The sequence below is a fragment of the Echiichthys vipera genome, assembly GCF_963691815.1.
Source record: "Echiichthys vipera genome assembly, chromosome: 10".
NCBI lineage: Eukaryota > Metazoa > Chordata > Actinopteri > Perciformes > Trachinidae > Echiichthys > Echiichthys vipera.
The window spans coordinates 28,595,196-28,607,634 of record NC_139835.1 but is presented as its reverse complement, the minus strand read 5'-3'; the positions used below and the strand labels follow the sequence as shown (position 1 = coordinate 28,607,634).

The 12,439-nt window shown below is 42.0% G+C and overlaps 1 protein-coding gene across 1 annotated transcript in view; it reads left to right on the top strand.

Annotated features, from left to right (window-relative positions):
- Window positions 1-2,672: 2,672 nt before the first annotated feature.
- The window catches only part of cntnap5a (contactin associated protein family member 5a), a gene marked incomplete at both ends in the record, with an annotated part of 139,638 nt that continues 129,871 nt past the window's right edge, over window positions 2,673-12,439 (top strand). Inside the window, one exon of the mRNA XM_083922136.1 lies at window positions 2,673-2,745. Within this exon, the coding sequence (XP_083778262.1) occupies window positions 2,673-2,745 (73 nt within the window). The remainder of the gene's footprint in view (window positions 2,746-12,439) is intronic.

Here is a 12,439-nt window from a genome sequence, read left to right as displayed (position 1 = left end):
AAGATTTAAATAGCTCGACAACCGCTGAAAGGATCGACTGCCTTGACATATTGCCTAAACATAAGAACATTTTTGGGAGAAATAATTTCACACAGTGTTTGGAAAGTGAATATAAATGTCCACCAAAAGAGCAGAAGGAAGAAGGTCAGGGGGCCCCTTCAAGGAGTACCAGACAGACAACAATGTAGGGACACTACAATGGCAGCAGATGCATAGCCCACTGCATGGTATTAAATCCACCTGTTTCTATTTTCCAGTCAAGAAACTTCAAGTCTGTTCTTCTGATCTTTGAGAGAAAAGACAAGGTATTGGTTATTACCTGTCTAATAATATTGGCCAAGTTATCTACACTGTTAAAAATGTATGACATTATAATGATCATAATTATTGATATTCAGTTAAATCCAATTTAATTATTTCTACTCTATTAAAAAATATCACTTCCTCATCACTTTTACTGACAGCAAGATTACAACAGAGGGCGACACGTTGAGGTGGTGGTTAGCAATGTCGCCTCACAGCGAGAGGGTTCCTGGTTCGAGTCCCGGCTGGTGCCCTTCTGTGTGGAGTTTGCATGTTCTCCCCGTGTCTGCGTGGGTTTTCTCCGGGTTCTCCGGTTTCCTCCCACAGTCCAAAGACGTGCAGGTGTTCGGTTCATTGATGACTCTAAATCGCCCGTAGGTGTGAATGGTTGTCTGTCTCTGTTCGTCTCTATGTGTCCTGTGATAGCCTGGCGTCCTGTCCAGGGTGGACCCCGCCTCACACCCGATGTCAGCTGGGATCCAGCCCCCCGCGACCCCGACAGGGACAAGAGGTTGAAGTTGAATGAATGAAAAGATTACAACAGAATTAAACAAACTACTAAAGCTCATTCATTTCTTCTCAATCCAAATTAGTGAGATCGTTGACGTTGTGTAGCTTCTGCTGTGTACCAAAGATGGTGACCGTTGAGGGTGGGTAGCGTCCAGCATTCCCCACTTTCGTTATGAGTGCACCACCTGTTGCGTGTAACGTTAGCTAGCTAAGGAAATGTATCTAGGGTCTACCAACACTCACCATTCGTTCCATACCCAAGTCTAGTTTGTTTGCCCATTGTATGTGCAACTGTCCCTTAGGCACGGTATGCTTCCAACCTGCAGGCCGGTTGAGAGAGGTGGGCTTCGGCACGGCACGTCCCGCACATGTATGAGCACGAGCATAAAAGTGGGTCGCGACAACTATTTATATGTGTCTGTTCCCTGCAACGGACATGATACAGATTCTGATGCGGAGGTGAAATGTTTACTGCAGATTTGGTCGTGTGAAAATATTTAAAAACAGTCGGAACAGACCGCACAAAAACTCTGAGGAGCAAGTGTGCCGTGGCCCCGATCTTTTGAGGTAATGTGAGTGCAGGCCGGGCCTCCAGGGGAGGAGGGGGGGGAATCAGGCTTAAGCATGGCATGGATCAACTGGGCCAAATGTGAGTGCACCTTTAGCTAGCTACAGAGTTGTGAGATTCTATCAGGCTAATGTTAAAAGAGCTAAAGAGTTATGAGTGAACAGATTGTACCAGGCTAATGTCAGCTAACTAAAGAGTTGTGAGGGAACAGATTGTATCTGGCTAATTTTAGCTAGCTAAAGAGTTGTGAGGAAACAGATTGTATCAGGCTAATTTTAACTAGCCACAGAGTTGTGAGGGAGAAGATCGTAGCCTGTCAGCCCTCACAGACACCAGGTAACGTTACACCCACACGCTGAACATTTTAATTACATTTTCAACTGAAAACATAAAATGACTGAAAAGTCATTGGAGTCATCGAGTCCAGGTCACAAAGTGCACAGCTCTGATATTTTATACCTCATTAAAAAAAAATCAGTAAATATACGATGAAAAAGGAAAAGAGGAGGAGAGAAGGGTGTGATATTACGGGCTTCTTAATGGGGCCCCCTGATGAATGCGTCCCCTCCCCTGCCCCCGATTAAACCGGCTGTACACTCCCAGTCTTGTTTATGCATATTATAAACCCTGTGCCACATTGTTTGTCCGTCCTGTACTTAATTAAACCCCTGCCAATAAAACTAATCTGAGACAAAGCCTGGTAGATTTTCTGCTGTTTGCACAAAACCTCACTCCAGCCGCAGCAGCAGCAGCAGCGGCACAATGCTTCACAAAGATTGGCTCCTTTACCACACTCACAAAAGCGACCAGCAGTAGAAGTAGTGAGAATGAATTCATCTCCGACCTGCCAGTCATACCACTCCAAGCCGATATAGCCCATGTCATGCTTGTTATTTTTACAATAAAGTCAAGTGAATTCAGAAATCATAAAGGAGATTGCTGCATGCATAGGCTGCTCTTTCTCTGTGGTGCATTTTTATGGCAATGCTTTGGGCATCACAATGCTCCTGTTCTGCCAATAAAGACAGAGAGAGGGAGAGAGAGAGGGAGTGTGAGAGAGGAGGAGAGAGGGAGAGAGAGGTGGAGAGAGAGAGAGAGAAGCACAGAGGAGAGGGGCAGGCAGTGGCTCACAGTGAGGGAGTGTCGTCGTCGGAGCAGCTTTCTCTTCCACATCAGTCTCCTTCTATCCCTCCGTGCTGGAGGAGCGAGGAGGAAACCTCTCCTCTGTCTTGTTTTCCCCCTCTCTCTCTCTGTGGACACACGGATAATAACCACACCAACGGCTGGGAAGATGTTTTTTCCGCTGCATATGGTTACCCTTTATACTCTGAGCGTGTTCAGCGCAGCATCCGCCGCCACTCACTGTGAGTATTTCACCTAATCTCACCTGTAAGCTCCTCTCTCCTCCCTTCTCTCTCTCCTCTCCTCTCTCCTCTCTCCTCCTCAAGCTGATGCATGGAATCAGATAAAAGCTGAAGTTTTGGCGCTCGGCTGGCATCTTTATCACGAAGATGGAGCACTGTGATTAGTGCAGGATGCTGATGAAGAAGTGCACTTTGTGTCTGCATCGTGCAGATAACAAGTTGTTGGTCCTTGACTGTGTGTGTGTGCGTGATGAGCAGGATGGACTGTCGGTGGGCGATGAAGGTCAAGCAAACAGGTTCATTCCTTTTCAAGTCAAACCCAGTCTGGAGGGACTGTGCAGAGTCTGCAGCCTGGGGGTTACTTTGGTAGTACGCCTCGGGTTATTTGGCACACAAAGCTTTTTCTTTAACAGTCCGCCTTTAGATATGATGTCCTGGTGTGTGTGCATGTGTGTGTGTGTGTGTGTGTGTGTGTGTGTTGGAGGAGAGAAACTGCTGACTGGCCACAGCTGGACTGCACAGACAGCTGCTGTTGCTGCTGGACTCCTGAGTGGAAATACCACACAGCCTGCTGGAGCTTCCACTAAAGACAGGCTGCTGCTGCTGCTCTCCTCTCCCCCCACAGGGCTTTTTCATTCGCAACCTGTGCAAGCTGCACAGTTTTAGCTGTGGATTTAAATACTCAAGTGCTTTTCATTAATATAGAATATGGGGAGATTAGGAGAATTTGAATAAACCATTAATTATTGAAGTACAATATATGAAGCCCTGCTTTGTTCTCTGTAGTAAACTGAATATCCCTGGTTTCATCTGGGTGGATGTTATGTTTTATTGATTGATTATTCAACAAAAATGATTAATTGATATAAGCCGTTTATCTCTGCACCGCCTATTTATTTAGGTATCTGTAGCCCGTGTTGCAGATACCTCACAGTGCGAACAATAGACACATCATAGCCCCCGTAGACACAAGTCACTGTCAATACAGAAAGTGTGTTTTCTGATACACACACTGGATACACACCGAGTTGAGGTGTTTCTGATATTGAGTGTGTCTTGAGTGATATGCTGGGTGGGGTAGGGTGGGGGTGTTTTGTCCGACCGCATCAGTTTTACAGTAGCAAGGACTTTTAGTGTCGATTTTACAGCAAACGTAAGAAAGAACACCTCCTCCTCACCATAAACACGTTTCAACTGGCTTTATTTGCACGACATGGAGGGATATTTATGTTCTCCAAGCATTTGATAGTGGGAATAAAAAGGAAGAAATGGTATTTTAAACAGATATTGCCAACGTAAGAACAGGCATAAGACAAACTGCTATATATAAGAGCTCATTCTGTGGATGCCACCATTGCTTTTATTACCAGACCAGGTTGGACTGTTTAGACAGTTTATATATGTTACTCATTGGTTATTATTCACCTGAAACAGTGGCACACAGGAAGCTATGTGTGGCTATCAAATTTCTATTTTTGTTTTATTAAAGAATTTATATAGATAGCTTGAGTAACTATAACTGTTTTTCCGCTTTTTTGCACAATTTGAAATTTGACAGAAAAGCTGAACAGAAATAACAAAATTTTATGAAATGTCGTCATTTGCACCAGAAAACTTTTCACGCTGTTTCCTGTCACCATCGTCCTGCATGTTCCCACAATGAGTCCGGTATTGAACGTTTATGCAAACAACAGAAACGTTGGGATTCAACGTTTTTGGCACCTTGTAGCATCTCTATCAGTGTGTTTACATGCACAGCAGTAACCCGAAAATGGTCTCTCCCTTGTTAAGGGAATTATTGCATTATTTAAATTCCCCATCTGCAATTCCATACTGAAAGGGGGATGAATGGGAAAATGCGGAGTAACTCGACCTCCGGTTCAATAGGTGGCGCTCTGCAGACATAAAACTGGTCAGAATCCCTCTTTTTTTCCGTTTCTCCTTTGTCAAAATCACAAGCGGGGGAAAATGGACGACTTTTGAAATGGGTCCTTTGGTGGTGAAGTCCTCCCTCGGTTTAAAGGTAACGCTCCATTGTTTTTGTTTTTTTCACATTGTTTTTCGGTGCCGTTGCTTCCTGGTTTATTCTACTTCCCGGTCAAAAGCCACGGCCACAGAGTGATAACGCACGGAGCATGCCCAGATGCGAAACCCTATATTAATCCGGGATAGAGAAGGGTGTTACATGCACGAATAACAGGGTACTGGAGGAGTTATCTAGGTCTGTTAACCGGGGTATGAGAACTCTGATTTTTACCCAGTGTTTAAGGGTGATTGAGAAACAGGAGAATGCCCTTGACTCAAAGTGGACTGGTTTTTAAACCGCATGTAAACGCTCTGTATGACCAAAGTCAGGTGACGTAGTACAACAAGCCTCAAACTCAGGCTGGGTTGGGTAGATGGTGGGGTCAAACACACATCGCACTTTCACCCGGGGGACGGTGGTTGGTGTCCCATCCCATGAAAGTGGAACTACGTACTCATTTTAATCCATATCGCGATCTTTTCCCAAATCTAACCGTGTCGTTTTGATGCCTTAACTTAAGTAAGGTTAATAGTTTTTGTTTGGATTCGCAACTCCACTACATCCATGAAGTTTTTACGGACGTTCACGCACAAACTTTTCCACTTTCACATGAAATCTAATGGGCAAATCGTCAAAAATGTACTGATTAAAGAAGCGGGGCCCCAGAGGATGAACGTTTCCCATTTTCCTCGCTCCATTTTCAGGCCAAATTGTCAAATTGCACACAAGATATACACCCTAATTTAAAATTATAATGAGATTTCCAATGTTTCTTTGGTGAGCACATTCTTGCATTCTCCTACAGGCATAAACATTTTTATTTTTTAATGACTCCATGACCCCTCTCTCTCTCTCTAGCTGCACTCTTTTGAACAAAGTTTGCATTTTTAGCCATGCTCCTGAGAATAATAAAATCCTCATTATGGTGTTCATTTCACGCAAAACTTTTCGCTGAGGAATGGAAAAAGATACAAGAGCTTTCTTGCGGCACTTTTGACCTTCCCTGCCCTCTCTTGTCATGTGAAAAAAATGTAAATGTTGACGCCCGACAGTAAATGAATACACCAGCGACATGACATCATTTGATCTCTGGGTTAATCTTTGCTCTCTGAGGGCGGGTATGACACCAGACCTGTGTTGGGTTTAAGCAGTTTATGTTAAGGTGAGGAACTGAGCTAAACTGACAGCTGCATTACTCATTTATGGCACTTCTGTGGTTCTCAAATGTGTGCGGTGATCAGGCCTGACATGCTGTGCTCAGATGAAATGGTGAGATGCTCCTGGAGGTCAAAACCATGCTCTCATATTTACCCGTCAGACACAAACAGAGTTGGGGCGCAGAGCTGTGTCAAGGCTGTTTTTTTTTGCGTGGTCTTTGCCAGGTGGCAGCCACTTCCTGTCACAAGCCCCTCTGCGGTTTATTTTCCTTTACAAAGACACAAGCACATCACTGCATTCGATCTGCCATTTTAAAGCAGGAGTTAATTCATACTGTATCGGCGTGACCTTTACAGTGATTGCCAAACGGCAGCAGAGGAGCTATTCAGTTCGCAAATGTATTGGAACCATTTTTTCCCCCTGTGGTGTATGCAACGCTATATTGTGCACTGAAATGGCCTTGAAAAGACCCAGTGAACGGGTTCTTCCCAATGTTGTTTCACTCACGTCAACGCGTGCATGTGCTCTCCCCTCTCTCCTTCTACACATACATGCAATCCCAGAGGGTCTTACTCAGTGACCGGAGGTTTTTTTTAGCAGGGATGCAAATTAGCATCTTTGCTATAATCCGGCACTTTTACAGTGATGTGTTGTATCGTTGTTCATTAACGTGCACTGTCCCTAACATATAAAGTATTGATTGATTGAGGTACATACTGTAGGCACAGGTACGCAGATTACATTACAGTGCATTATTATTATTTGGGTTTAAAGGTCTTTCCAGCTCCCGTATTGTACCACTGGCATCCAGTTTTATGTGCAGGGTATGGAAATTCAATTCAATTCAGTTCAGTTTAATTCAATTCACTAAACTTTATTTGTCCCAGAGGGGCAATTCAAGGGCACAAAGGGTAGTTATACATACAAAACAAAACAAAACCGAGCAAAAAGAAGCAAACTACAGCTAATTAAGAAGGAAATTCAATCCAACATTAGCGAATAGTTTAAATCATGGTTTAGGTTTGGATCAGTTTTGCAGGTGATGTGACAGGTTTGTTTTTCTGTACAGCTACATACCGAAAAACATTTAAAAGCAACACTAAGATATCTTTTTTTTCGTATTAATAAGTTATGAGGGAATATTTTGGTTCAAAATAAAATTTGGTTACTTATATTTATGATGAACAGGATTATAAAATCACCCGTAGGTGTGAATGGTTGTCTGTCTCTGTTCGTCTCTATGTGTCCTGCGATAGACTGGCGTCCTGTCCAGGGTGGACCCCGCCTCACGCCCGATGTCACCTGGGATCAGCTCCAGCACCCCCCGCGACCCCGACCCCGGGATAAGCGGTTGAAGATGAATGAGGATTATTGCTGGCCCACGAGCCCCCCCTAGTGGCTGGGCCCTGGGCGCTGGTTCCCCTTTTCCCCCATTATGGCATTATTATGACACCTCCACACCAGAGGGTTCTCTCCACCATTGCAAAGATGAGAAACTGGAGGCTTGAGTGTTTATTTTTTGTAAAAATGCATCAAGCTTTGTATGCAGGTCCGTGCACAATTCCCCCTGATTTTAATGACTTTACTGGCAGTGGTGACCACTTTAGCTTGAGTGGTTTTATACGGCCGTGCCAGAAAGTCTGCTCTGATGAAGCTCTAATTAGACCGAAAGCCCACAAACAAATTAAAGTTTCGCACTAGCAAAGCGTGAGAAGGTTTTTCTGCTATTGCCAAGACAGAATGTTAAATTGTAAGACGGCAAAAACAGTTTTAATTAACGTCATAAATACGATATTATGAAGAATATTATGAAACCATGTGCACCTACTCCGAAACGTTTGCTAGACAATAAAGTTTTTTGAACGTTTTTTGGTTTTCTGCAGTTTTTGTCATCAGTCAAAAGCCTCTAGAGTCGTTTGACCACTCAGAGCCACCATACATGCAAATGTCATCATCCAAAATGGCGTGGCGACTCTCAGATGTAAAAAGCCAAGTCAAGTTCATAACTATAGTTTTTAGTTTTGTTGCTTAAATGTCCGACGATATTCGCTCTGATCACATTAGTGCACACATTTAAACATTTACATTCCCTGAGCAGATCCGCCGAGGCATGCACAGACTCTCTAAAGGGGCAGTGAATGTATGAAATGATGAATAAATGAAATCTGATGGGTATTAGTTCATGCCGGAGGGGCAAATTATTATTAAGTCCAAGTATAAAGATAAAAATGCTGTTTCACTGGACTTGGTATTTTGTTATTCTCATTCTTTAAACGACACCAGCGTGCAGGGAACCAAGTAGGACCCTCAGGCCCCCTATTTCTAAAGTCTCATGGTTGGCTAGTATGGTGCACCGCTTGTGAATGTTGCCACAGTTCGTTATACGGCATATAAAGTGCTGCAGGGATGACACATTGTTGTAGGCCAACCCAGAAGTTAGCATCGCCCCAGTTCCCTCGACAAAAAGTCAGTGGGATTTTTCCATTTGAATTTGGATTATTGCATGAAATAAAATCTGTGGGGAGCAAAAATGTATAATTCTTACATGTTTTATTTAGCAAGAACGGCACTTTTGTTTTTTTTTAAAGCTTAAATAGCAGTAGTAGTAAAAAGCTAACGTTGTTAGCAACCCCGTCTTTATTTGAAGACACGTGCGAGCTTCAAAATTCACGAGCGGAGTATTGACTGGTGTATTTTATCCCTTAGAAAATAAGGTTAAAATCTCTTAAGCGTTAGCGTTATTGTTAACCACAAAGCTTATTTAATGCGCAAAAAAAGCTAACTCACTCCTGAGTTTGAGGCTAATTACTGTAACAGTAAAACTCAGTTACTCAGTTACATTTTTGAGGCCTTTGCTGTTTGGTCTGCGGTTGGGTGGGACGGTTAGTATTCATTTTATCGTGGTGCGTTCAAGTGTTCAGACTCTCAGCAGACACTTAGCTTAGCTTTACCGTACGCCCCCAAACACCTGGAGCAACCACAAATGTTCCTCCCCACTGCTTTTCAAAATAAAACGACCCCTTTCATGTGTTTCTCTATATTTAAATAAAAAATAATGAAAATAAATACATATATTAATGAAAGTGTCCCTTAACAATGTGGCCATTGCCTCTCAGGGGTGCCACACTTAGCTTGTTGTAGCGACGTCTTGTAACTCCCAAAGGTGTCCTATTCAGATGTTGTGAGTTTTGTTGGAAGCTGTGAGCCGTGACGTCGCTAAGGGCTAAGCTAGCTGTTGAACATTAGCTGCCTGTTAAACCACATTAGTGCGGGGCTGTTGTAAAGGCAACTTTGATCGAGTTTAGTGACGGACAATTAATTAAACCGAACGCTTTTGCTGCTGAGTGATTAGTGAGGTAATGTAATTACTTTTTCACATAACGAGTACATAATGAGTAATTGATTACAGCAATTTATAACAAAAAAAAAAGAAAAAGTGAAGCTCAGGGCTGCAGCTAATGATTGTTCTCCTTTTAGATTAGTCTGAGGATTATTTTCAGGATTAATTGATTCCGCATTCGGTCTGTTTAAAAGAGCCAAAAGTGTCTTAAAATGGCTTATTTTGTCCAAAAACAGCCCAGATTGGATCAACTAGACAGAGCAAATGTTTGCAAATATGTATTTTAATGCATATTCATTCATAAAGTCCTTTTGAAAGACCAATCAACCAATTGTTTCAGTGCTAATGTAGCCTATCTGTGAACTGGTTTTGTCCCGGTGTTGTTTTCCACTACAGCATTCTTGTACTTTTAGCATAAATCTGAATCACTGAGAACATCACCTCACACACAGCCTGCCGCGGTCTCATCAAAGGCCAAAGTGAGGCTTATTTTACGGGGATATTTTCTGCTGTGAGTGGAAACGCGCGGCTGGATGGCTTTCATCAGCAGATGATATGACACACTTCCCCACAGGTCTGTGAGAGGGATTCAGCTCGGCTCGCAGTGTTTTCCTCGCAGCAGGTGGAGACCGCTGCGCCAGACATCCATCTTTTAGCCTCTACAATATAATCTGTTTCCGGTTCTCTCTCTCTCTCACACACACACACACACACACACACACACATTTAGTTAAAATTGCAGGCTTTCAGTTAGCTCGGCGATACTTTGCAGCTAAATATTTTCCATCTGAAGCACCTCGAATGTGCTGGAGCCGAGCCTGCATTCAGCATCTCAGCAGAACTGTGTGTGATTTTGTGTGTGTGTGTGTGTGTGTGTGTGTGTGTGTGTGTGTGTGTGTGTTAGTGCGTGATGGAGACGATGCAGCTGCAGATTCACTCGCCTAATGAATGTGAAGCAGGCACTCAAGGAACACCTAGCGCTGTACATATTCAAGGCCTGATGAATCTATCAGAAGGTAAATGAGGCAGAGCAGCGCGGTGTGACAGCACAGGCACTTTTCCTCATCTTTAAACATACAGCACATTTCTTCTGAGGGACAAAACCGACTGGAAGGAATGCGAGGAATGAAGGAATGACAATATATACGGAGGTAGCGTATAATTATGCCGCAAGATTACTTCAGTCATCACCCTGATCCTGCAGGGGATATAAAGAATAAATAAAATGTCTGATTTGTATGAAATCTACACTGACGTCGGGTGTCATTTGTACGTTTTTAGATCTTTTTCATGTTAATTATTGGTTCAGAAATGTATTTCTGACGTCATGTTTCATTCGTAGTTTTGGAGTAAATAAGGAAAATCGAATCCTTGTGTGAAGTGAATGAACTGACTTCAAAATCAAGAGAATCAGAAATTAAACAGGAAAATAAGTTGTATGATTTTAATTATTTCTATACTAACTTGATGAAATGGTATAAAATAGAAAAAGTATAGAAAGGAAAAGTATAATTAAACTGGTAGTTATTAAGAAATCTCTTAAATATATGGAGGGAAGGGAAAAAGAATAAAAGGAATCTATTTTAGAAATTACTGAAATTATTATATATATTATTATTATTATACTTCATCATCTTTCTGTTATTTATTCATTTCTGTGTTTATTTAAGTATTCCAGAGGCCAATACAAAAATATCTTCAAGCTAAGAAATATAACAATTGAGTTTATTTGACCACTACCTTGAGAAAATGCTTTCAATCATGCAAAATACAACCAGTCTCTCATGCTGAGTCCTGATGGGCGGACTAAACCATTCTGCACCTTTTGTAGGGGGTGAACGGGCTTCAGGAGCCACTATTTTTCAAAATACATTGTTCAGTCTCTCAACCAATGTATCCAGCAATGTTTTAATTTATATTATGACACTAATTACTTAGAAAACACCAATTACATTTAAAAAAAACAACCCCGCCCCATTGCTACGCCCGTGGTTACCATCATGGCAGCGTCATTGAATCGCTTTCCATTCAGATTATTTTGCACGTTATGTTGAATTAGCTCCGAGAAAATACTCTTTAATTATTAATTAAATACTTATCTGTGAAGTACTTAATCAACTTGTTCTCGGCAACAGGTTTTTATAGTATTTAATGAAAAGAATTAGTATATCTGACGAAATATGACTAAATGAATAGTGACCGGTTAAGTTTAGGCAACAAAAGGTGACAATCGAGTTTATAAACATTATAGTATTAAGTTAAGTAAAGAACGAGGACTGACGTGGAAACAGCTGGAAAGAATGGCCCACGACAGAGGAGGGTGGAAAAGATTAATCGATGGCCTATGTTCAGAAAGGAATGGAAAGGCCTAAGTAAGTAAGCATTATAGTATTAAGTTATATTATAAAGTTCTTACGGGACATGAACACTGATCCCCCAGAGGAAAGTCCTGTGTTTCGGGACCCATCCATCGCCCCGACCCTCCTCACTTCCTGGGGTTTGGGGCTCTTATACGTCATTTCCTTTCCCTCTTTGCTCCGGACGCAATTTCTAAAGTAATAAACACGTGGATTACATTCAAAATACAGTGCAAACGTATACAAAAATAGACCTTACCATGTGGTTATTTCATACTGTACAGAATATGTACAGTTTATTGTTATCGAGATATGAAATGATCCGTATCAGGAGGTTTTTATGCTATTTTATGAAAAGTTATGCACAAGAATTAATATGATATCTAAAGAAATATGACTAAATAAGTAGTGGACCGGTTAAGTTTAGGCAACAAAAGGTGAAAATCGAGTTTATAAGCATTATAGTATTAAGTTATATTACAAAGTTCTTCCGGGACATGAACGCTGGATCCCCCAGAGGAAAGTCCTGTGTTTCGGGACCCATCCACCGCCCCGACCTGTTGGCCTTCTTAACCATTAATAGCACTGTGGTCACTTTAACTTTAACTCCTTATTTGTATCCAGTTTTTATCCAGTGAGGCACTTTGTTGATTGTTAATTGTTGTCCCATGTCACTCATGTCGTTGTGTATTCCATCTCTTTGTCATCGTATGTGTCATTATTGTGCATTTTACTGTTGTTTTTGCTGCTGTCTGTGCTGCAAATTACCCTCTGGAGACAATAAAGACCTCTTGACTTGACGTGACCCTCCTG